This window comes from Manis javanica, chromosome 6 (genome assembly GCF_040802235.1).
Source record: "Manis javanica isolate MJ-LG chromosome 6, MJ_LKY, whole genome shotgun sequence".
In the NCBI taxonomy this organism is placed as follows: domain Eukaryota; kingdom Metazoa; phylum Chordata; class Mammalia; order Pholidota; family Manidae; genus Manis; species Manis javanica.
In genome coordinates this window covers 72,361,607-72,388,928 of record NC_133161.1, presented here as the reverse complement: position 1 = coordinate 72,388,928, position 27,322 = coordinate 72,361,607, and the positions used below count along the sequence as shown (strand labels likewise).

At 39.1% G+C, this 27,322-nt stretch overlaps 1 protein-coding gene across 8 annotated transcripts in view; it reads left to right on the top strand.

Annotated features, from left to right (window-relative positions):
- The window catches only part of CDK14 (cyclin dependent kinase 14), an 835,688-nt gene that overhangs the window by 587,976 nt on the left and 220,390 nt on the right, over positions 1 to 27,322 (top strand). For all 8 annotated transcript variants that reach the window (XM_073238870.1, XM_073238871.1, XM_037019857.2 and 5 more), the window contains one exon: positions 3,213 to 3,306. In XM_073238870.1, the coding sequence (XP_073094971.1) occupies positions 3,213 to 3,306 (94 nt within the window). The remainder of the gene's footprint in view (positions 1 to 3,212; positions 3,307 to 27,322) is intronic.

Below are 27,322 nucleotides of genomic sequence, written 5' to 3'. Positions count from 1 at the left end.
TCCACTCCCTCTCCCCTCCGTTTATCTTCCTCCCGCTGGTGATCAGGGTGGTGGAAGAGCTTGGGTCCCACCGGGCCACAGCTTTGTTACATTACCCTGTTCCGTGAGGTTTATTCTCTTGTCCAGGTGTATGCAGTCTGGCACAGTCCTCTTTCCTGTTGCTCTTTCAGGATTAGTTGTATTAATTGTATTTCGTGTTATATGTGGCTTTAGGAGGAAGTCTCTGTCTCACCTGTCATGTTGCCATCTTTAATCCTCTCCTCTTGTTAGCTTTTTAAAATTTAGTATTTCTTTTTATTTATTTTCTCATTCTAAATTCATTTTTATGCCTAGTAGTATTTTATCCATAAGTTTGTATTCTTTTTTGAAATTAAAACTCCTAACTATGACTATCAGGCCTTAAAAATTGTCCCTCTCTGTTCATCATTGCAAACAATTATTATTTGTGCTTAAAATCTTGTTTTGAACTCTGATGAAAATATCACACATATCTGGCATAAATTAAATTTGGAAATTTTGAGTTCAAAAGAACTGAAAGATGTGTGAGCATGTGTGGGTGTTTTATCTACTACCTTACCAGGTAACTAATCCCAAATAAGAGTTTAAAGACACTGTATCCTCTGAAAGCTTTAACTGTATGTTTTTTTGACCTGTTCTTCTTATTAAAAAACTCAGATTATATGGGTGGTAATTAAATAATATTCACACTGTCAAAAGAAGCAACAAGTTAAAGGAGACATTTCCTGAAATAAAAGTGTCTGTCATAAGTATAGAACTTAAGTGGATGAATTAATTCTTTCTTATTAAACCACTCAGGGCAATCAACTTAATTCATTGAGAGAGTAGTACAGGGATCCCTCCATTAGAGGGTAGCAGGTAAAGGGGAAAAATTAAAGGAAATCAGGCAAAAGTCCCTTCATATTAAGATTGAAGAGCTTTTATTGCTGTTTGGCAATAAGACAGCTCCAGTAAAAAGTATTGCACTATGTTATTTTGTTGGTAGGTTTTATACTTTTACTTCTAGATATTCTTGTGCTTACTATCTCTTTTTATAAATCATTTAAGTATAATTCTCTCCATATCATTGATATATCTTCAAGCGTCTTTGAAAAATGATGTCATAGGAAACATCCATTAGAAATGATAGCCAGCTAAGCAGATAAGAGCCTATAGACATGCTATTTCATCACATTCCAACTGAGTAAAATTGCAGCAGAGATTTATCTTTTCATTGTTCTAAGTATCATATCATGGTGATGATATGGACCAAGCACAAGTAATGGCAAAACAATTTCTACCATTCATTCTGGCAGTGTTATAGTTACCTCAACCAGTCAGCTTGGCTGGGTGCTCATGGGGACAGGTAAGACTAAGGCCAAAAGGTGGCAAATAGAAAATGTATTCTGAATGTAAGGAAAGGAAGGTTCAGGTAGCTATTTAAAACTCAAGATATTTTGTGTAAACTTAAATAAGAAATCAGTAGAAATGTAGGACAGCAGTCTTAGAAAAGAATTATTGGCACAAAATTTTGAAAATCCACCAAATTGAAATTTCAGACCTGACAGGTCATCTGAAGCCCCCAAATTTATAGGAATATCATTGCATTTTAATACGCTAATAAAATAATTCTTGATATATATGTTGTCACTCAAATCTTGAATGAAAACAACTTCTTTAAAAACCCATCTGCCTAGAACTCTGATTTTGAAATTAATTCTTCATTACTTAAATGAAATTATTTTTATGAAATAAAATAGAATTTGTTTTTAGTCCTTTTGACTCTATATACTATTGGCATTTAACTTGGATAGCAATTATGTACTATAATAGAGAAGAGATTTCTGCAAATGTATCACTTCCTTAATTCAAAGCATTGTTGGTATACAACTGTGATGACAACTGGGACAGCCATAGAGAAGTAGTAGGTCCCTGTCGTTAACCTCTGGAGGATCTGAAATTATTTAAAGACATAGGGGTTTGCTCACCTTAAATTAAATGTGAGTGCAGCAATTGAAGAAATGTCCCAATATATTCATGATTTTATAAGGATACTTCCAAGAAACATAAATCCATTTAAGATTGAGCCATTAAAAAAAATCCTGTAGAATTGCTAGAAAGTAGTTAGGACTACCAAAAACACTGTATTATTTGAACATCCTGGCCTTCAGAAGGTGGGAACCAGTTCAGTTCATGGGGCTTCGATAACAGGAATGTAGCCATTCTTGCTAGTTCTCTGCCATTAATGTGACTTAGCCCATCCACATAGCTAATTTCCTTCCATCCCAATCCCAAGTGACTTGTTCTTCAAAGTCCCAGCAGAAGCATCTGATTGGCTCTCTGTCTATGCTATGGATTGGTTGTTCCTACTGGGTTAGGTTCAGGCTGCTGTAGTCGGAAGGCTAGGTCCCCTGATACGCTGGATGGCCTTGCTAGATAGGAGCTGTGAGCAAGGTCTGCTAAGCTAGGAGAGGAAATTGACCATAGTAGATGGTTGATACAATAAACAAGAGCCTAACAAATAAACAGGGTGCTATCCTGTCTGCTGGAATGTTCATGGAAGGCTTCATGGCAGAGATGGCATTCAAATTAGATTATAGAGTTTGGGTTGGATTTATATGTGAAGAGCAAATAGATAAAGGAGTGAGTTCTGGGTAGTGAAGCTTTTGAGTCACCTTATCTATGTTTATGCTTTGCCCAAGGGCAGATCAGTCTGGCTCAGTCAGTGTAGCTGCCCTGAATCACCTGAGCAGCCCCAGTTGATGCCTGAGCTCCAGCCTAGATTGATTGAAAGAGAATCTCTGGGGTTTGTGTTCAGATCATTGGCAGTTTTTAAAAATTACGCTAGGTGATTTTGATGCAAAGACAGGTTTGAGAACCCCAGGATAGCTAGAGAGGACAATGTAATATGAATTTCTGAAATTCAGTGGAAAAGCCTTTTGGAAAAGAACTATGGAAGCTTTTATGACAGTATCCTGCAAGTAAGGTGGAGCTACTGAAGTTTGTATTTTATTGTTTTCCACCATTTTCTGAGTCCAGTATAGCTGCATCTATTTAGAGTACTTTCAGGGTGGTAGGCAGAGAGGGGAAAGGAGAGTTATGGGGTTTAGATGTATGTGTGCACAGCCTTGGGTAGTCATTAAGAATGTTAATTATTCATTGTTTCTTCTCTGGAAGAGTAGAGGTTCTAATTCCAGATTCTCTTCTCTCTTTAGGGGAGTTGGCTGCATCTTTGTTGAAATGATCCAAGGAGTTGCTGCTTTTCCAGGAATGAAAGACATCCAGGATCAACTTGAAAGAATATTTCTGGTAAGTTCTTTACAGAGTGCTTCTGGGGAAAATTGGTTCTTAATATATCCTTTATTGACAAATTCTGTAGTGGTAGTGAAAATAATTTTGAACAAATTTATTCATTGTCACATTTAATTCTAACATATTTTTGAACCTCTGAAAATGCAGTTAAGAATTGAATAAAATAAATAATATGCCAAAATGGGAAGAAAGGATCAGATGCTAGCAATAATATAGAATAGTGAGTTAAAAGTGAAGAATAGAATAGAACAGAAGAATTCCTAATAGTCTACATAGGTAGCGCCTTTCAAGTAGGTGGAGTTTAACCTGGTCCAATCCCCACCCACTTAAATGTGAGCGTTGATTGGCAACTTTTTTCCATAAAGTAGAGCATGCAAAGGGGGGAAGGGCAGCGAGGATAGTAACTTTAAAATGGAGAACCCAGGCAAACAGTATGGCAGCCGGTCTCCAAGACGACCATCAAAGCTGAGTCATCTTAGCAGCACGTGCCCTTGGTATGCAGTGTTGAGAATGATACTGCCCCTCTGTGGCCTTCCGCCCAGAACCACAACCCCAGTCTAATCATGAAAAATGCATCACACAAACCCAAATTGGAGGACGTTCTATACAATACCTGACTTGGACACGTCAAAACTGTCAAGGTCATCAAAAACAAAGCAAGGCTGAGAAGCTGTCACAGCCCAGAGGAGGCTAAGGAGACAGGACAACTTACTGTAATGTGGTCGTCCAGATGGAATCCTGGAAAAGCAAAGAAACATTAGGGAATGCTAGTGAAAATCCAGGTAAAGTGTATCCAGTTAATATCCACGTACGTGCCGGGGTGTGTTCTTTGGTTGTGACAAATGTACCATATCATGTAGGATTTTGAGCAATAGAGGAAATATCTGAGGGGTGTACAGGGACTCTGTGCCATTTTCATAACTGTTCTAGAAGTCTAAATCTATTCTAAAATGTAAACCTTTTACATTTTTTAAAATCTGCAAGAAATGAAAATAAAATGTGATCTGGAGCCAGACGATCTGGATTCATTATCTGCCCCATCACCTTGGGGAAGGTACTTCACTCCCTGAACCTTTGTTTTCCCACGGGTGAAATGGAAATAGCAGCACCTACCTCATCAGTTGTTTTGAGGAATAACTAACTCAATACACAAGAAGTACTTGTAGAGCTATGCCTGACACATAGTTAATGCCCCATAAATACAAGTTGTTATTATTTTTATCAAATCATTTTTATACCATATATTTTTATTCAGAACTTCTGCATGAGCTAGTACACCTCTAAACCTGTTACTTAAAACATGAAATCAGGGCAAGGCAAATTAAGGTTTTTTGTTGAACAGAGTTAACTGCATACCTTGTCACAGTTGCCCAGATTGTCATACTTTGCCCTTCATTAATAAATCTCCCATGTGAAATCCCTGGGGCAGAGTTTGGTGTGAACCATGTCAAGAAATGTCCTGATTGGACTGTCATTCATTTTAGTTTTGCAAGTACAGCATTAAAGTATGTCTTTCACAGTGAGTCTGAGGAGTAGGATGCAGTGATATGGACCAAGACTTCATCACTACCATGTCCCTCTTGATGTCAGTAGTAAAATGATTCTTTAAAAAAGGAGAGTAGAAAGTAGAAAATGAAAGCGCTCCCAGCTCCTCCAATGAGCCCACTATATCCCAGACCTCCTCGGACACCCACAAAGGATGGACAACAGCAGAGCCCGAGCATTGTAGAAACATTCTTCAAAGTGCCGTCCTATTGGTTTCTTCTCCTGGAAGCTGTCTGGGTCATTTCATTTCAGTTTTACTTAATTATTTGTTATCCACAAATTCCCACACAGAATGTTAAAAAAAAAGTCTTATGATTGTAAAAATAGTGCATCTTTATAATGGAAAATTCCCACAATGTCAAAAAGTATAAAGCTGAAAAATCATCCTTTGTCCTACTAATAAGAAGAAAATCATATGTAGTATTTTGATATATATCTTCCATTTCTACATGTGTTAAAAAATTTTAATCATATCTTCTATGCTGTTTTGTACCTTTCTTTTTTCACTTAACAAATATGCAATTAATACCTTTCATTGAAAAATAAGTCCAGAAACATATCTTCGTTCTTAATGACAAGGGAGCATTTCATTGTATGGATGAGACATTCTTTGCTTAATCAGCTCCATATTAATAGCTTGGTCACAGTTTTTAACTATTATGAAGTACTGATAGAAACATCCTTTGCATAGTTATCCTATTAAGAATAATTATTAGAATTGAAAGTCCTTAATTCAATAACATTTAATTTTCATAAATTTGTTGGCTGCTATAACATATCCATCCCATCATATAAACTCATTAAATATTTCCTTCTTGTTCCTCTGAAAATGTCTTAGTGATTTCACTGAGATTGTATTGAGCCTATCTATTATATTAGGAGGAAACTGTACAAAGTTGAGCTTTCCCATCCAAGAATAAATTCTACCTCTTTATTCATATTTTATGGCCATTTGCATAAATGTACAGTTTTTATAAATATAGCTTTCCTTTTTTTTCAAGCTTTTATTTTCATTCAATTATTTAAAATAACTTTTCCACTATTTTCTTAAAAATATAATAAATTTGTTAATGTATTGTGCCATTGAAAAAATATCAGAAGGAATTCTCATAAGCCAGAACTTTGCATCTTACAGATTTTTGCTAAAACACCTTAAAATATTTAACCTCTTTATTTAAAACTCAAATATTATGATAATAATGCCATTTAATTAAATTCTAAAAAATAATTTCCTAAACTTCAGATCCCACTTAACTTCACTCTCTGATAGCTATTGAATAATATTTATATACCCTTATCAAATTACTCATGTTTATGCTAAAATCATTAATTTTTACCACATTTGAAAACAGAAAACTTCAAAAGGCATCATACAGAAGTATTTCCACATACACATTATTTCAGTATGAATTTAATAGAAAAGGAAATAATTATATAAAGGAGATACATTCTATAGTAGTAGAACCAAAAAATGAATTTCATGAAAGCACAGTTTTCTGATATGGCTTAGTCAACATTTTCATTTTAAGTATTATTTTTATAATGTAAATAATTTCCAGTAGGTACTATCTTGTTGGATTGTTTTGTTAATGGATATTTTGCTATTATTTCTTAATTTTATTCCAATAATTTCCTAATTTTATGGGTATTCAGAGACCTTTGAGCTATGACTAGGCTTTTAATAAATCAAAGAATTAAATTATTGCAAATTTCCAATGGGAATATTAGTACACTAAACTACTATTTGCTCTTGTTAGAACACAGAGACTGTAAATGCAGAAAAGCATCATGATTGATGGTAATAACTTCTTCATTTACTGTAGTTTTTTTACCTGTGTAATGTTTTTTACAAGTAGAATGTCTTTTGTTAATTAGGAAATAAAGATAATCATGTCGATAAAATTGCTGCTTTAGAATTAAATAGTGTTAAGTTTTACTCTAAAGAATTAGACATGACCAAAAAAAGAGAAACCTACAAACCTCTTTTGACATTAAATGTTATCATCTTAAATCCTTTGTTTCCTTCACTGAAGAAAGGACCTAGTTTAAATACGTAAATGCTAATTATATGTCACATTAAACAAGTAGACTCTCTCAGGAGATGTGCAACCATTGGAAGAAGAAATTTTACAAGCCAAATATAGTTGAACCATTGGGAAAAAAGGCTTTTCCTTGGTGACCTTTTGTGTCAGGCTTGAAGAGGCATAACTGTTAAGGTGTGATTAAATCCACTTTCACAGGCTTCTCATATAAGCTAACAGAGACTTTTCTAAACCAGCAGTTTTGTATCTGGCCTCAGTAATGCATTGCCAAGGAGATACTCAACTTTGAAAAGTCATGGAACATGGGACTATTTGGTTTGTTTTGTGTTTTAATACAGGGATTAAGTCCATTCATTTGCTTGTAAACTGTATATAGAAAGGTAGTTAGTAACTTTGAAGCATGAAGTTAATAGCTTGTTACTGAAGACAACTAATGTAATTAACTCCCACACACTGAGTCTTTATAAGAAATGTGAAAGGCAAGGAAAATCAGTCAGTAAAGCCCTCATATTTTTCTTTTCAAGGTTTTCTTTTCATTTTTTTGCTTTTTCCTACCTTTGATAGAAAAGAACAGTGCATGTTTGTAACAAGTCCAATGAATATAGTAACTGTGTTGCTGTATATTTAAGGTGAGCTGGCTATGCTACAATCTGAGAGTTCACCATTAAATCACTTTCCTTGAAAATGTAAAGCTCATATGCAAGAAAGGAAGGAAAGTGATGGAATTTTGACAAATTATATTCAAGACATCTTGAATTGCCAGGTGAATGGGCACCTCCTTCCTTAAGCAGTAAATCTGCTCTTGGGTGAAAAGAGTAGTTTATTTTCATTTCTTGAGCATTACCCATTTTTTACTGTGGCATGATATATTCTATTCACCTCTGTTAGTTGCAAAAATAAGCAGTAGATGTATTCATCCAGGTAAATATATATTCAGTGTGGTAAAATGAGAACTAATAAAAAAAATTTCTATTCTAATCACATTGTTCTGAATTAAAAAAGAAATCTACTCAGTGGAGCCCTGGGAAGATACATCTCTTTCATTTTGCAGCAGCTGAACAAATGACAAAGAGTGGTTGCCCAGCTGTCGCAGACCCTTGGCAGAAGCTTCTGGGTTTGTGTGGCTTGTGGCCCAGTGTACAGCAGCCACAACATGGGCCTGCCTGAGTCTGTTTTGGGGACCTGTCCTTGTTCTCCCTGCCTTTGAATGTTGATAACCCTGAGGGCCTCACCTTTCCCTGTCTCCTGGGTCTTCTGATTTACATCTACATTATAGAATTTCATCCACCAATTTTTTGTTAACCTATTGTACATTATTTGATTGGTACTGTTTTTAAAATGTTCCTCTTCCTTATACATATATCATTTGGAATTTATAAGTGTGTGTGTGGAGTTGTATTTGTGTGAATGAGTGTGTGGAAAGAGCAACTTGCAACTTTGAAGGCTACCACTCAGGCCGGTGACTTATTTTAAGTCAGATCTTTCCTTAAGCCTGTGTTTTGCAATGGACTCATGGAAAGGTGGAGTCTGCAAACCAGTTCCAGCCCTTGTTTCCCCAGCCTGGCTCCATTTCCAGGATTTTGGCTGGAACCATAACCCTGGAGTTTCATGATTAGCTAGGGCAGCCATACAGAATGTAAGAGAAAGCTGACACCTTCCTTGATGCTCATTACCACCATCCAACTGGATGTAGCAGCCACACTGTTAAGATGGACTATTGACATCACAGATTTGTGCCATCAGTACCATCACTGGGTTTGCTTGAGGTCCTTTCTGCCATACCTCCTCAGCATGCACTCCGCAGCACTAGGTACAAGGGAGATGTAAAGGAAACGCACGCTGTGGCATCTGCCCTGCAGAAAAGGATGGCAATCAAAGTGGGCAGGCAAGGCAGACCTCTAAGAATGGAGTCATGAATATTTGCTGAGCAATTAATCCACACGTAGGAGACCCAGTAAGAGTAGTAGAACATGTATTAATTAAAAAACTGAATTCTAAGAGTTAAATCCTATTGGGTACTAATCCTAGGTTGTTTTTTATGTTAAACAAGTCACCTTTTCTAATTAGATTATAGTTTCTCCATCTGTAAAGGGAGGAGTTTATCTAAATGATTTCAATAATGTCCTGCAGCTCTATCCTTTTTTTAATTCTAAAAATGCATGATATTACAGGATTATGCAAAAGGACTATGGGTGTTTAAAGAGAAAATTGCTGAGAAAGCTGTTGTTAAGCCTTGAAAAAAGTGTAAGATTTGAAGTAGAATAAGGACAGGGGCCATCAGGCAGTGACAGGTGTGGAGTAGGGGTGGTAGGAGTTGTCTACCATGGGTGAAAGTCGAGACCAGACTTTGGTAGCTTGAGGCTTTTTATTTTATTTTACTATAAAATAATAATGAGGCAGCACAATTTGTAACAAGAGAGTAATAATGTTTAGTGCCATTTCAGGTAAATTAATACAGTATGATGTAATGATAAATTCAGCTATCATAAGAGAACAAAGCAGGACAAACTGCGTATTGAAAATAATAAACAATAATTTTTAAAGTTAGTATCAGGAAAACAAAGCAGCGGAAATAGGCTACAATACCTCCTGTCCTGGAACAAATGTCCCTTTTAATTTTAACATGTTTCTTGCAAGCTTTATCAATAGACATTGCTATTTATATTACAGCAAAACTTTTCCAGAGAGTTGAAGTTTCTAAAAACAAAGCAATTAAAACAATTTAAAAGCAGTATGAAAATCAATAGAAATTACCATTCATTGATAACCAGCATTAAACTACAGATAACCAGCATTATTCTATTTTCTTTTCTAGGTTTTCACAATTGGATTAATAATAAGTGTATGGCTTTCGTATCCAGCTTCTCTTTATTTTCACTTTAAGTAGAGAGCAGTTTCCAAGCCATTAATATATACTTGAAAATGTTAATTATACTAGAATACATAAATGTGCCCAAATGTACTAACACATTGCCCTATTACTAGATAATTTGCTTGTGATTTCTATAATACATTTTATAATACAGTGAGCACCACATATTTTGTCCCACTCAGTTACTCTTTCAGTAGGGATTATTAGGCATCTATTCTGTATCTGTCACTGTGCATAAGGGTGGTAATAAGCCAACAGACACAGCCTCTGCTCACCTCAAAAGTGCTGTCAGCTGGGCTACATTTGAGTAGCTTCCAGAAAGTCAGATCAGAAGGATATTGTTGCAAAACTTGCGATACATCTTGGATGTAAGTGATACAGAAGAGAAAGGAGTCAAAGGTAACTTCAGAGATTCAAGCTTGGGGAACTAAGTGATTAGTGAGGTTATTGAAAATAATGGGGCCATTGAAAAGGTGTGCTAGTATCAGGAGAGGAAGAGACCTCAAGTTACTGGACTTTATGTGACAGTAGGTGACCCCAGGAGAGATGTCCAGGACAGAAATCATCGAGAACAGAATCAGGAGAAAGATCGAGGAATCATTCACCCAAAGCAGACAATGTTGGGTCCCCAACCAGACTGGTCTTGAATAATGAGCAGGGGCAGAGGAAACACAGTGGAGCTCCACCTGAACCTCAGGGATGCACAGGGTTTGTGAGGGGAGGGTTCAGGGTGGGGAGCTAGGCTGGGAGATAATCAGTACAGTGACACAAGAGTTGAGGTAGGGTGAGCAGCAGAGTAGTGAAGGATAAGAAAGGGAAAAAATAACATCCTTAGGAGAAATTATAGAGCAAGTCAGGCCCATTTCGCTGGTGGGTGGGGAGCTATGAGGCCAAAGCATGAGATGGGTGGGGAGCTATGAGGCCTCTATGTGTTCCTTGGCATGTTTCTTACACTGTCTGTGTAGAAGGTGACACACTATATTTGTTCAGTATATCCTTTTGTCTCAGAGGAGAAATGTTTCCTACCAAAGAAATGGAATAGTCAACACAGAAAATATATCTGGGTTTATTTAGGAGAGCTCAGACTGTCCACAGTTTTCAAACAGTTCTCCTGAGTGTCTCGGATTCTGGAGGGAAGGTGGGTATAGCCTCAGGGGAGGTGCAGTCTGGCCCTCCACTTGTGGATCTGCTTTCATCAAGACTGTATATGTAAAATAGATCCCACCGCTGAAAGAAAGCTTGAAAACCCTGGATGAATAGTCAAGGGTTCTATGAAGAAAAAATCGGTGAAGAAGAAAAATGATGAAGAGAGATCCAGTGAAAATGAAGTTGTTGGAGAAATAAAAACTGAGTGATTCATATATGGAGTCATGTCTAATAGGAAAACTCTGTTAATAATTAGCTAAAGAAATTTTGGTAGCAAACCTCAGTAGGGTCATTTGTCTTAGAAAAAATAAGGACGGGGGATATCCCACTATACAACAGCTACATTCTGCAAAGTATGTGAAGCATTAAATTCTTGTATCTATTACCATCCAGACATCAGTTTGAACGAATCAACAAAGAAAGTCTGAAGTACACCTATGTGCGTGTTTTAAGTTGGGATTGTACCAGAGCTAGGGAGTTGGGGGTTCCTGATTATGTTCACCAGAAATGGAGGTATAGATGGAGAAAGTGGGAAATGGTTCTGGTTTTGGTGAGTAGATCATGGTTGAGAGGAGAAAACAGAAAGAATATCTAGAGAACTAAGAGAGCCAAAGAGCACTTCTGTTTTGAAAGTCAAAGTGAAAGAATTTCAAGAAGGAAAGATTTATCAGTTGCATCAAATACTACAGTGAGGTCAGTGGAGGATCATGCTGAGAGAAAGCCGCTTGCTGGTAACTTCTGAGGGAGGAGTTCCAGTAGTGCTGGATATTTAAAGTCAGGTTACAATGGGTTTAAAGAGGAAGTGGGTAGTGAAAAACTGGGAACACTGAGTTTAGACAACTTCTTTGAGAATGGGTAGAATAAGAGGGTTAGATGTCACCATAAGGTATTTTCAAAGCCAAGATGTATAAGCCTTATAATGTGTCATAAACATTAAATAATGAAGAGTAGGATGCTTATAAGGTAGAGGACATCAGGGCTGTAAGAAAGCATATTTGATGGATCAAGGCATTAGAGTAGGGAAGAGCAGAGGGGTGGAGGAGAAGGCACCTTGAAAATGTGGATGAAAGTTTTTCTTAAAGATAAGGAAGAAGAAAGGGAAGGAAGAAGAGGAAGATCTGAATAAATATGGTAGAGGAACTACACTGATGGACAGTGACTAGAATGGGGTATGTGGTGGGGACTTGATAATATAGGGGGAGTCTAGTAATCATAATGTTCATGCAATTGTACATTAATAATAGCATAATAAAAAACAAAGTGAAAAGAAAAAAATATATGTGGTAGAGAAGAAAAGAATATGAAGGCATCATGATTTGCATGATTCTTGAATGAAAAGGAGGGATTGTGGCTAGCACAGAGTTATTCCTTTGTGGGCCAGAAACTGAGGAGAAGGGATAATACTTGCAATGCTGGTATATTTCTAATCTGTGTGATTTATAATTAATGTAGGATTGCTTTTAAGCATATCTGTCCTACCTGTAAATTTTCCCAATTATAGTAGCTTCTACCAAAGACTTTTCTGGAGGCATTGGTTCAAGTCTGTGCTCTAACAGTCTTAATTAAATGTTTTGAAAATGCTGTAACCTAATATATCCCTATTCCATATTAACATTTTGTTTATACATGACTTTATTGTCAGTATATGACTACTTACTGTCTGTTGCAGTTATCTCTTGTCATGTAACCACCTCAAAACTCTAGGTTAAATCACTAACAGTCATTTTCTAAAATTTATGTCATCATTTCGAGATCAGGAATTCAGTAAGGGGAGGGCCCGGCAATTCTGGACTTGGGGGTCTCTCATATGGTTGCAGACAGATGGTAGCTGGTGCAGAAACAATCAGAAGTGGGTGCACTTGGAGACTTGCCAAACACCTCTCTTCATAGAGTCTTGAGGCTGTGTGTGGGTTCTCTAAAGGTGGGCTAGTTTGAGCTTCCTTGTGGCACAGTGGTTGGGTTCCCAGAGTCGGTGTCTAAAGAGGACCAGATGGAAACTGCATGGTTTCTCTTAAGGCAGCCTCAGAAGCCATGCAGCAACTCCGTATCTGTCAGAGCAGTCACAAACCCTCACTCGGAGGCAAGGGGAGGGTCATGGAACCTGTTCCAAATGGGAAGAATGTCAAGAATACTGGGGCCTTAGTTTTAAAACTGCTGCACTGATCACAAAAATATTCATTAAAGCATATCACCCTGTTGAGCTGATAAACAGATGTGTAGTGAAAAAAATCTGGGGAACAATTTTTATCAAGCTTCTAAACTTTTTGTTGTTTACCCCGTGCTTCTCACAGTCATTATAATACTGCTTCCCAGGATAAATTTGAAAGTGGGAATTGTCACAGTATCACATGGTGAGTCCTAAGGTCCCTCATTTGCTTACCCTCTTTTCTTCTTTTTTTTGATTAACAAGTTCCCAGATGTGTCAGACTGGAAAAGATGGTGAGATACTGCTGTAGTGTGACACATGAGGCCAGTGAGGAGGTGGTGACATTTCTTAGCAAATCCTCAGAATGTTTTCCAGAAAGTAGATTTTCATAACTCAAATTCTGCCTTAAATTTTTTTTTCATTTGCAACATGCTTCCACATATAAGTCTTTCATTCTTCAGAACACATATGTGTTCAGATCACACTGCAGGAGGCAGCATCTAAGATAGTCCCAACCATCACCACCCCCTGGTATTTATGACCCTTTGTAAACCCCTGCCCTTGAGTGTGGGCTGAGCCTATAGACTTGTTTCTAAATGGAGAGGCTAAGGCAAAAGTAATGGGATATTTGATGGGATATTACTTCTGAGACAATTTCCAAAGAAGTACTACTTCCTTCTGTCTCTCCCTCTCTGTCTGTGTCGCTGGCTCACTCTGAGGGGAGCCAGCTGCCATGCTGTGCGCTGCACTTGAAGGGACCCTTGTGTTAAGGAACTGACATTTCCAGCCAGCAGCCAGTGAAGACCTGAGGCTGGGCAGCAGCTGAGTCAGTGAGCTTGGAAGTGGACTCTCCCCCAGTTGAGCTTTCATGGGAGACCACAGCCATTGTTAACACTAATTGCTACCTTGTGAGAGACCCTAAGCCAGAGGCACCCAGCTAAAGTGGGCCTGGATTCCTGACCAACAGAAACTGTGAGATAATAAATGTTTCTTATCTAAAGCCTTTAAGTTTTGGAGTAGCTTGTTCCATGGCAATAGATGACCCATACATCTGCTTTGATCCCATAACCAAAGAAAGATAGGTAATGTTACTTTTTTTTATAGGTGAGGAAACTCCAGAGATTATATGAACTTGACTAAAAAGATGTTAATAAATGCCAGTACTGAGATGAAAAATTCTAAATCTGCTGTCTCTTCCAACAAAATACTTTTTTGTTTTATATCTGTTGTTTGGTTGTTTTTGGTCTAATTCATAACCAAAAGTGTGGGTCAGAGTAACTTGGGAATCATTTCCTGAATATACATCCTTAGACCCCACCTGGGGCTTTCTAAAGTAGAGTCTCAGGGGATGGGACTCTACGCATGCGAACCACCCAGCAGGCCTGGGCTGATGAGTCTTCTTGGTTAAGAACTTCCATTCTAAAAGATACATGTCATGCTTTGAAACATTATGCAGGTTTTAAATTTTCTGGCCTAATGTGGCAATCTCAAAACCTAGCTAATACAAACATACCATCCAGAATATAGAAATCGTTATTCACTCAGACTAAGTCCTGGTTTTCTAAAAGCAACTTTTCGACCCTCAAGGGACCCTTATAAAGTGTGTATTTGGAGTTTCTTTCACATGGCTTTGTATTAATGATCTGAGGTGACTATTAGAATTGTGTATGCAAACAAAGACCCCTAATCATCATATCCCAGTGTTATAACTTCAGTTCTGGCCTGATCACTTGATTAGCATTCTTTTCCTCTCCCTATATTGCAACCTACCTTTTCTTAAGCCTTAGAATAAATCTGTCTAGGCTGTTCATCTTTTTGTGAGGCATGAGTTCATTTAAAATCTGACCCTGTACTAAGAAGATGTGGTACATATACACAATGGATACTATTCAGCCATAAGAAAGAAACAAATCCTACCATTTGCAGCAACGTGGATGGAGCTGGAGGACATTATGCTCAGTGAAATAAGCCAGGCAGAGAAAGACAAATGCCCAATGATTTCCCTCATTTGTGGAGTATAACAATGAAGCAAAACTGAAGGAACAAAATGGCAGCAGACTCGGAGACTCCAAGAAGGGACTAGTGGTTACCAAAGGGGAGGGGTGTGGGAGGGCAGATGGGGAGGGAGGGAAAAGGGGATTGAGGGGTATTATGTTTGGTACATATGGTGTGGGGGATCACGGGGAAAACAGTGTATCACAGAGAAGGCACATAGTGGATCTGTGGCATCTTACTACACTGATGGACAGTGACTACACTGGGGTATGGATGGGGATTTGATAATATGGGTAAACGTAGTAACCACATTGTTTTTTCATGTGAAACCTTCATAAGAGGGTATATCAATCATACATTAATAAAAAATTTAAAAAAAAAATCTGACCCTGTATCTCCTGCCCAACCCTTACAAGAAAAATAAAAAGCCTCCTCAAAACATTCTATCCTAAACTGATCTCTCATGTCTTATTATTATATGTCTTGATAGAAAGCTATGGCTGTTGATTAAAATTTATCATCTAAAATAATCTACCCAAGTCGTTGGAGCATATCCCCTAGAGAACAGTTTTATAGTAAGTCAGTTTAACAGATTATCTGTCCTTTGAGCTGTATTTGTCCTCCATCTCACTTATCTTTTTTAACAGTGATAGTCATACATTTTCCAGGTAGTGTGTAGGCTCTGTATTTTTGTATTTTCCTAAAATCTCTTTATCTGTGAGTTTAGCTGTACTGTAAAAGTGTTGAGAACTGTATTTTAAGTGTACTACCAATGAATTTTTTCTTACTATAGTGCCTAATATTCAGGCTTCCTTTTATTTTGAATAATGCTAGCTATTCAGATTGTCAGTGAACTTGAGTCTTGCTTGGGAGTATGTTCTTCTCCAGGATGAGAGAAAATGTCAGTCTTGTCATATTTTGCCTTTTGTGTTGGTCAATCCATGGTAAAGATTCAAGAATTCGCTTAGGGACCTGTCCTGTGCTACAGATTTCTATGCCTTTACACTTGCCAGGAATTCCTTTTCTTCTGCACTTAATGTCTAAATATAACCCATTCTTCTAAATAGTAGAAATGTTTCCACCCCTAGTGAATTTTTCTCTGACTTCCCAATTACAAATACTCTCTCTTTCTCCTAGACCTCTTGATTTTTTTACCCAAACATCTTTACTGTCTCCCTTCAGTTTTGACCTTGCAGTATAGTTGTTTTTGCTCTTATTCCCCTAATACAGTTTAGCATTTGGAGTAGGGGAGAGGAAGAAAGGAGTATATTTTGCCAATCAAGCTTTAGTGTGCACCCCAGCACTGCAGAAATATTGGCTCATAAAGGTAGAATTATTGCATTTCTTAAACCTCCCTGTATTCTTTTAAGAATGTAGCTTTTGGGGGAATTCTGTGGGAATGATGTTAAGAACCACTTTAAAAATTGAAGACAGTTTTCCTTCTTTCATTTGTTTATTTGTTGAAAAATACATGTGAGTTCATGTTTTCCTTTAATTTCTCCTTTTGTAGTTCCTTGTTCAAATAATATGTAAATCACTAACAGCAGATAACATTTAATATTCAGATGCACAGTTCATTTTATTGAAGCTCAGTAGAACAAATTACTATCAATTTGCCCTAAGTAAAATTCAGCATTAAAAATGTTTCACGTTTGCCAAAGTGAAAGTAAATAGCTGAAAGGTGTTAATAAAACCTTTTTTAGAGAATAATATTAGGCTCATTTCTCAAATCCTATCTTATTCCCAATAAAAAGGAATACTGTTTATCTCATATAGAATAGAGATGCATGCACATTTTAATCTGATTATTAAGTCTTGAGGTATGATTCAGTGCATTCAGAGGTTCTGAGTATATATATATATATATATATAGATACACACATACACACACACACACACACACACACACACACACACACACACACACACACACACACACACACACACACCTGGCAGTGGGCTTCACTGAACTTCTGTTTTGAAGTTTGGCAAAATTTTAATTGGTTTTCTCTTTAGTTCTTAGTACTGGGAGTGTCACTCCTAGGAAATCAGGAAGCTAAAGTCATTAGAGAACTAAATTTGATTGCCAGTTCTATATTAATTTTCTTCCTTACAGTGAAAATCATATTTAGAAATAAATAGTCAGGTAGGGTATAAGTGGCTTGTCTCATAATTTGGATTTTCCTGATATACCATGATGTCAAATTAGATGTGAAATGAGAAAGGCACTAACTTTAGTGAAATTATAACTATCTAGCAAAAAAATTTTAAATGAATATGATACAATGTTTGTTCACCTTTCCAAATATTAAGCTCAGTATTTGCAAACAATAAGCAATGCTGTTCTGTGGTGTTGATTGGTATCCACACAGCCACTGCCATAAGGAAGATAGAATTTATTCAGCCTTTCTAGGGCCATGCCCCAGGATGACGGTTGATCCGAAAGCTCTGGTCAGATTGCTCTGTCCTTTTTTGTATGAAGACAGTTCATATGCAGTTTACAGCAAAGAAAGGTTACATTAATGAGCACATGTGCAGTGTGTCAAGGATACATTTACTTTCATGTCCTAAAAAGTACAGACTATGCATGTTCTGGTTCTATCTGTGTGTGAGAATTGGCAAGGGTTAGGACTGATAGTTTTTTCCTAAAGAATTCTGTTAAGGACATGAGATACTGACTCCCATTGAGTTTATTTTCTTTGGTTGGTCAAGAGCTTTTCCTTTGTGGTCCTGGGTGAGGGTTGGGGTATCTTGCCAACAAAGGCAAGAATGACTGCGCGGCACCTTCACAGCCCAGTGAGAGCTGTCCTGGGCTGATGGAGGGCCTCTGCAGCTCACAAAGCTCTCCTTCCCTATGGGCCCACTGGGGCAGACCATAACATTTCATTTTTATCACACAAGTTCCCCCTTATGGTCAATAACCAACCCTCAGTTGCAGATCATGACCATAAATTACATTGGCCTCCTCAGGAATGATGTTGTTGAGTTGGTATTTCTCCTTGAATTCATGTCTTTTCGTAACTTAATAGTCAGAATATGTCTTCCAAATCATCTCTGACCTTCTAGCTAAAATGATTTGGATCCTTTCCTGCCATTGCCTCCTCCAGATCCCATATACCACCAGAATGCTACAATAAAAAGTGTGATTAAGACTACAGTAGTGGTCACAGTTTCAACACTATCTATGTGTGTAGAAGAATTAAAGAGGCAAGAAAACAAACCATCCAATAAAGCCTCAACAAACATCAGCATATTCTTTCTTTTATCAATTTAACTAGTCCTTTTCCCCTTCCTCTACGGTCACTTGTACTTCGCAAAAAGTTGTCCCAGCTCGTTGGAATGCCTCCTTTAGTTCTTGAGAGGCCATGTCCAGTCTTCAGGCCAGTCATCTTCCATTATTTTCACCTCAGTTGGGGGACTTTGTTTCAAGCTCCCAATAAGCGTAATCATTCTCATCAGTATTATCATAAGTTCTAATAACCTTGGGTAAGTATATTTTTCCTGTAACTTCCATACTACACTATATATCACTAGTATTCATTTTAAATTCAGTTTTGCACAGTAGTGATCATACAACTGGAAAGTCGTATTCTCGATTCCTTCCCAGCAAAACTGTCCCCTTCCCACGTACCATATGTGTTTTGCATAGGAGTTTTTAGCATGCACCAAGTTGTAGGTATCTCTGGATCCCAATGTTTTGGGAGGTACAGCCAAATTCCTTTACACTGTTCACAATTTAGGACTGAGATGGGTTCCCACCGGGGTGAGGTGTCATTTTTTGTAAGGAGGACCTATTGGCTGCTCATGGGAAGTATACAGTTGTTTTCATGAATGGTCCCTATTCCCATTAGCTGCACTACTTTATGGGCCTTTTGTTGATTTAATTTAGGAACGGATTTTGTTACAGAGCAATGGTGTAAATTACAGGTTCCTTCAGTTATATCCCGTAAATTGGGAGGACCATAAATGCTTTGTGTGTTCATTCTGAAGTAGCATGGCTAAAAGACTTTGCTGGGTAGAGATGCAGGCCCTATCCTGTAACTGGGATTGTGCATTCTGTGCCATGACTTTTTTAGTTTTATCGCCACTGGGTACTTGCCTCATTTTGTTTCCATGCTGCCTTCCAGCCTTTTCCTTCCTCCTGAAGTAGTACTGCATTAAGCTTCCTGGCTTGGGATAGAAATCCCTTTTCTTCCCTAAGCCACCTAAAAAATCACATTTAGTTCCCCTGGGCCAATGTTGATTTATCCACCAAATATATTGGTTCCACTGAGGTGTTATCATCTGGGTACAATTTGAATACAAAATGTTGACCCGGGTGGATTGAGCTCCCCAGACTAGGTTTAAGTAAGCTGTTGTAACCTTAAATAGAGTGGTTTGTGTTGACCAAAGGGCTTCCCAAAGTCATCCTTTGTGAATTTGGGGAGGATGAGAATCTGTGTTTGTGCAGCATGTAACTCCAACAGGTTTTAATAGACCTTGCTCCCTTTCCTCCTTAGCCAAGGTTGGGACCCACCCAGAAAAACAGGGTGAAGGGGAGTGGGGACACACGGCAGTATAACAGGAAACACAAGGTATAGTTAAAGGACTTGCGTCAGTATATCCTGGTAAAATTTTAAGAGGTTCATCATCTATTCCTATAGCCACCCAGTATCTCTGAGTGATCTGTCTGTTTAGTCCATGTGATTTTCTCTCCAGTGGTGTTACCTGGCAGGACGTCAATAGAATCCTCTCCCAATGAATTTCCTACATAATAAGTACACCCAATGAAGTTAGAACTGATAGGAAGATTACGTATGGGTTCATATAAAGTAGACCTTAAGCTCTGAGTCCTGGCATTATATGTAATACTTGACTCAGTGAATCAAATGTGTTTTCCCATTTGGGATCTGAGAAGGTGCCTTTTTTCCAAGATAGCTTTTGACTTTCTTTAGGGCCCAACAAATAAGGGGTTTTAGGCAGGCATATGGACCAGCACCAGTAAGGAAACAACGAAGAGAAGCAATAATTCAGGTGCCACTGGCCTGGTTCAGACTCTTGGGAAAGCTGTCCACATCAGCTGCCAGCTTCTACTCATCCTGGTCTCCTCGATGCAGTTTCAGTCTTAGATCTGATATGCTTTCTGCAGACCACTTTGAGTAGGTGCCCTTTTTAAGTGAGAAATATGGATCTAGGAATCAAAACCCTGTGATTTTGCTGCACAAACATTAGTTAAGAGAACTAGAAAGGTCCTTTCCTTTTGGGCTATAAGGAATTCTTCAACTAGTGACTTATTCAGTATACATACTCACCTGGTCTACATTTCCTCCTCTGTAGGTAAATTTGTGTTGTAGGCATCAACAACGAATTTTGAGTGTTCCTTCAGTACCTTAGTTAGCTGTCTACTTTAATGCACTTTATGCCCCTCTAGCAATGTAGGCTCCAACAGCCCTTCATCCATTCTCATAGCTTTGCCTTTAATAATTTCAAAAAGTGTATTTGATGTTTGCCAAAGAGTGTGTACATTGTAGGGTGAGCAGTACCAAGGGAAGAGCTTTTGGCCACAGCAATGAGAAAGTATCTGTTAGTTTTGCTCTTTAGTTTTTAATTATACCATTTGTCCTATCCACTAGGCCTGATGAGTATCTGTGGTAAGCACAGTGGAAATGTTGAGCAATAGTCCACATTTTACAAATTTCTTTGTCCTGTGAAATAAGTCCCTCAATCATGTAGTTCAGCAAGAATTTCCATGTGGGGATGATCTGGTCCAGCAATAATTTGCTTACTATTTGGGGCTGTTGCTCTTCAACAAGGAAATGCCTAACCAAGTGAAGAGTCATGCAGGTCATGTGTACATTGTAAAAAGGTAATTGGGCTTCAAAAGGGAGTATTGGCCATTGATTTGCCCAACCCACACAATTTTGAGAGAGTCAAATATTCCCCCTTTTTCTCCTTTTCTGTTGCAGATTTCTGAAAATCAAGCAAGGTTTCAGTTAAATTAGTGGGGGAGAAAGTACAGGTTATTTTGGGGGAAGTTGCTGGCTATAAAAGCACCTTGATTGGCCGGTTGACTTCCTTTTGCTCTGATGGTATCTGCCCTGTAAGATCTTTGTATTTATATTACAGCCAGTTTTTGTGGAAGGAGAAGAACTTCCAACAAGGCTGCCACCTGTTTCCCATTTTAATAGGTTGTCTGCTTGAGGTTAAGAAACCCCTTTGTTTTCAGGGTATTCCAAAAGCATGTGCCATATCAAATGTATGTCGACTACTAGTATAAATTGTTCCTTTGGCCAACTGGCAGGCTTTGGTTAAAGCTGTAAGTTCAGAGTGCTGTGTGGAAGGAACTTCAGGCAATGGGTCACTTTCCAGGATAGATACCAGTGACAGTACTGTGTATATTTGGCCTGGATTTTCCACTGGGTCCCTGAGGGTGGGAATTATTCTGTAAATAAGTTCCGCATTAGCAAGTGCTGTTTCATGGCGTCATCCCTAGGAAGTCCGCGTTGGTTAGTTAATGTTAGCCAGTCATGATCTGTTTCTTTTGTTTCCTCTGGAAGCAAAGTGGCTGGATTCAACCTGTTACATCTAAGCGAGATTATGTTAGGAGATAACAATGTGAACTTCACAGGTTAGCCTCCTAGCTCCATGGTGCTGAGTGTAATGTGAATTCAGGAAGGCTTTCACTGAGCATGGGCATAAATAGTGACTTTGCCACTGTGGTTTTTTCTGTAGCCTGATGTAAGAGTGCAGTGCAGTTACAGCCTTCAGGCAAGTTGGAAGACCCCTTGCCACAGGGCCTGCTTGTTGGCTGTAATAATAGGTCTGTGATGGTCTCCATGTTTCTGAGTTAAGATTCCAGATGCTGTTCCATAGCTTTCATGCAAAAACATAAAGTCAAGTCATAATTTGACTGCCCTGTCACCAGAGTCTGAGTTAAAATTGTCCTTAAAATCTCCATAGCCCCTGAGTGCTCAGAAGTACATTGTAAGGGCTCTGGTTGTACCTGTGTAACGGCTTCATATAGTGGTTGGCCACTAGTGAGAAGTTAGGAATCCAATTTCGGCAAGAAGCCTGCAAGACTCAAGTATCCTCTTAATTGTCTCAGTCTTTGGATTAGGGAAGGCTAAAACTTCCTTAAATCAGTCCATCTGGTTGGACAGGCTCTAATTTTAAATTCATTTATCCCTTTGAGGAGAAGGAGATGTGTGTCCCTTATCTTCCCAGAATATCTCACTTTAACACATGTACAGGGGCACTATCTACTCAAAGGAGCGTCTGAGTTCCCTTAATTTCTCCTAATTGAAAATCAATAGGGATGGACTTACCCACCCTCATTGCAGAGTTAGAAACTTCTACCCTCGGTTCTAGTATATTACTGCTAGGGAGAGATGACTTCCATTTGGTAGAATTTAACCCTGAGAGAGGGGCTCTAGTGTCAGTTAGGGCCACTACAGTAATTCCTGTTCTTTGTAACTCTATTTCCCCAAAACATTTGATGGAGGAAAGACAGGGCTCTCTCTATACCCTTGGAGCACCTCTACCTTTGTTCACCTTTGTATTCTTGTTGGTGGTCTGATGCACTGCCACTGTCTCATGCCCTTTTCCAGCAAGCTTTCTTTCAAGGCCCAGGCTTTTTGCAGTAAAAATGGACACCTGAGTTTTCGGTGGGTCGAGGATGGAGTGCTCCCTTGCGGGATGGCACTTTTGTGTTACCTGCTGCTAAGTTGGTATAACTGCAAGTCTGTAATTTTTATAGCTGCACTTTTTTTCTTTCCTTTTTATAATTTTAGATAACTGGTCTGCCAGATAATTAGTGCATTGGTGTGAGAACTGGCTGACCAAGATTAGCTAATTCTTCATCTGTTCCCTCCAAGAAAGCCAAATTTAGGGAGGAGTCATTTCGGTGGTTTGAGAAGGTACCGACTGCCATCCCCCAAATATTGTTTAAATGTTTTCTTAAATCTTTCAAAGTACTCTGGAATAGTTTCATCTGGACTTTGCTTACACTGTTGGATCTTAGCCCAGTTAGCAACCTTGGGGTGTATTTCCAGTATAACTGTGTAACCATTGAGCTAACTCCCAGCATTTCAGCTTATCTTCTGGCTCTTACTGATTAAAAACCTCCAGTGTTTCCAGTCAGCTTACTCTAGCCATTCCTTTGCTTTACTTTCAGAGATGAGCATATAAACTAGCTGGCATAGATCCAAATATCCTGGTGCATATACCTTTATAGTTCATTCAGAATCTTTTGCAAATCCAGTAGGGTCCTGAGCTGGATCAGGAAGTTGTTTAGTTAGTGCCTGTGGTTGTGTTTGGGTCCCAGGAGTGTAGACCGTTATAGGAATTGAGTCATTATTTCTCCCTGGGACAGATTTCTCCTTGAATGGGGCAATAAATCCTCTGGGGCTCTAAGCCCCTCCCTGTGGCTTTAGAGAAAGGACAGAAGAGGCAGAGGAAGGTGGAGAGCATCTGTTCCAGGCAGTGCTGAAAGTTGAGGATAGAGAGGAGGGTCTGGGGGAGGATGGGCCGCCTTTGCAGCCTGACTGGCTCCTGCTGTTTTTTCAGTTCTGAGACAGTCTCAGGCAAGGTCGTATTAATTTTTCTCAGGAAATGACTTTATCCTAACCCCTTCTGTATGCTTGTAAATACCAGTCAAAATAAGCATCCCATTCAGACTGTTTAATCTTATAGCCAGCTTTCTCCAAATGCGTGCACAAAATATTAGCTTGGGCAAATCATAAGTGCACCATTTTGGCCATTAACCAGTGAGATGTCCTGTAGTAAAATTCTCCCATTTAGGGAGCCACTTGCAAGTGTGAGCTCCAAAAGTATTGTACCTAAATCCTGCCGGTGTGCTAGCCGGCAGTTTGTTGTTCGGTGCCCTGAGACTTTCTGCTTTAGAAGTCTGGTTTCCTCTCTGGTTCAGTGAAACAAAACTGTGGTTTAAGTTCTTTGGGTCAAAATGTACTGCTGCAGAGTGTCACTTTCCGAAGGCCTGAAGCTTGCTCTTATGTGTCTCGGTTGTCCAGGAGCAGTCTAGTTCGTGGGGCTCAGAGCACTGGATGACCAAACTTTATTTGATGACCAATATTTATTTTAATAACTTGGATGAGCCTCAGTTATTTTATTCTCAGTGGAATTCACATGGACCACTATACGTCATGAGGATCAGACCTCTGACACACACACACCCCCCACAAGAATGGTAGAGGGAGCCAGCGTCCCTTATCTTCAGTGCCAGGGGCACTGACACTCAGCCAAGCTTGAGTTTGTTTAACTAGACCTGTTTAATAGACCAATTGAGACAGAAAAGCACCAACCAGTTTTCCCTCTACTAGGATTTTTTTTCTTCTCTTCCCAGTACCTTACAACTGTGAGTTTGAAATTGCCTTCCCTATCACTGATTACACACTCAGCGCAAACAACTACTATTCAAACTCCAAGACCATCAAACAAAATAGGAGGTCTGAGACCCAAGAAAAGACTCAGCCTGCTGAAGCTGGAACTCTGGGGGCTGGTGGGGTCCGATGAACCCCTGCTGGTACCAGGGCACCGAGTCCTCCCATTGTTCCAGGCTGTCTTAGGCAGTCTGTTCTGGGTCCCTTCCTGGTCGCCAAAATTGTTGACTGAAATCCACACAGCCACTGCGTTAAGAAAGTTAAGAGTTTGTTCAATGTCTTACTAGGGCCATGAGTTGGGATGGCAGTTTATCTGAGACCTCTCGTCAGACTGCTCCATCCCTCTTTGTCTAATGACAGTTCATATGCAGTTTACGGCAGAGAAAAGTTACATTAATGAGTTCATCAAGCAGTGTGTCAAGGATACATTTGGTTTCATGTCCTAATATGCACACACTATGCACGTTCTGGTGCTGTCTGTGTGCGAGCGCTGCCGGGAGTCAGGATTGATAATTGCTTCCTAAAGAATTCTGTCAAGGAAATGAGAACCTGACTCCCACTGAGTTTTGCTTCCTTTGGGCATTCAAGATCTTTTTCTTTGTGGTCCTGGGTGAAGGGTGGGGCGTCTTGCCAAACCAGGCAGAATGCTGCGCGGCACCTTCACAGCCCGGTAAGAGCTATCCTGCGCTGATGCGGGGCGGGGCAGGGGTGCCTCTGCAGCTCACAAAGCCCTCCTTTCCTGTGGGCCCGCTGGGGCAGACCATAACCCTCATTTTTATCTCACAATGAGAAATCTTTGTACCTTCTGTTCACTTCTGCTGTGAAGCTAAAACTGCTCTATATAATAAAGTCTGTTAGAAGGAAAATGCTGTAGATAAATCAAAACAGAATACTGTCTACAAAATCCATTCTTTCCTTCTGAGAACTTGTATGATTCCTCTGCTAAGAATTTTATCTTCTGTCAGTGAACCATAAAGGGCAAGGAAACACATACTTAGGCAATAATAATACATATTACCTGTCAATTTAATGGAAGCTATGCTGGGTGGGGCAGGGAGGAGCAAAGAAAAGAAAACACCAGGCACTGAAACATAGGAGCTAACTGTGTAGTAGTGAGGTCAAGTTGAGGCATTACAACCCTAGCATCTGTACTTCAGGGGTAGAGAGCAGGGTTGAGGGGTATTGCTGGTGATAATTCCTCATCCTGTTGCTATGAGCTGTTTAAAATGGAAGCATTTGTTTATTTGAGCAGACCTGTATCAAAATTCCTTGAAAAAGGAAGTGGGGCTGCACCATACTGTCCAACACACAAAACACTGTCACTTTCATAAAAAAATAATAAACCTTTTACCTTTGAGTTTGAAGATAAAGAGTGGCCTGTGTATTAAAACATCAATATATTCTGACTTAGAAAGGTTGGTTTAGTATTTCCTAGTAAACTATCCTGTCTCAGCCACCACTTTAGCATTTAACACCAATTTAGGGGGAAAAATGAGGCATACAAGGAAATGGTTCCATTTTCCCTACTGATACATATGTTTGTGTTCTAGTTTCTAGAGTAATGATTTTATTCATGAAAATGCTACAAGAAGCATTTGAAATGCTTTTTAAGTAAGCCAACTGCTTGCTAATCCTTTGCTCAGAAAGAGGGCTGAATAAAACACGACAGAATGCTCATTTCCTCTTGGCTTTTGACTTACCATCCACTGGTAGGCCTGTAGCCAGAGAACTGAGTTTGACAAATGCCAGGAATCTAACCTACAATTTGAATGTAGTGTTCAAAGCCCTTTGAGAAAGTCAAAAGAACTACAAATATGTCTTCCCAAGGCTACTTCTATTTCATTGCCCAGTATTTTCCTGTCTCCTTCCATGTGACCCCGCCCAAAACACAGCTCTGCTGCAGTTCTCGCTGACGTGCATACTTATTCCAGATTGTTTCCACTGACATCAGCTGGCCGGACAAGCCAAGCCTTATGTTTATACCATTAGAATAAGTTCCAAAAAAGTCTTAGAAGACTTGACTACTCCTGCAGATACACAATAAGATACTGAGATTCCCATTGTGTACTTACCTCATTAAGGTGTTACTCCAAGGACGAAACAAGTAATCTTTTTTTTTCTTTGGTATCATTAATCTACAATTACATGAGGAACATTATGTTTACTAGACTCCCCCCATCACCAAGTCCCCCCCATATATCCCATTACAGTCACTGTCCATCAGCATAGTAAGATGCTATAGAATGACTACTTGTCTTCTCTGTGTTGTACAACCCTCCCCATGTGCCACCCCCCATTACACATGCTAATCATAATGCCCCCTTTCTCCCCTGCCCCCCTTATCCCTCCCTTCCCACCCATCCTCCCCAGTCCCTTTCCCTTTGGTAACTGTTAGTCCATTCTTGGGTTCTGTGAGTCTGCAGCTGTTTTGCTCCTTCAGTTTTTTTTCTTTGTTCTTATACTCCACAGATGAGTGAAATTATTTGGTACTTGTCTTTCTTCACCTGGCTTATTTCACTGAGCATAATACCCTCTAGCTCCATCCATGTTGTTGCAAATGGTAGGATTTCTTTTCTTCTTATGGCTGAATAATATTCCATTGTGTATATGGACCACATCTTCTTTATTCCATTCATCTACTGATGGACACTTAGATTGCTTCCATTTCTTGGCTATTGTAAACAGTGCTGCAGTAAACATAGGGGTGCATTTGCCTTTTTCAAACTGGGAGGCTGTATTCTTAGGGTAAATTTCTAGGAGTGGAATTCCTGGGTCAAATGTATTTCTATTTTGAGTTTTTTGAGGAACCTCCATACTGTTATCCACAATGGTTGAACTAATTTTCCCCAGCAGTGTAGGAGGGTTCTCCTTTCTCCACAACCTCCCCAAC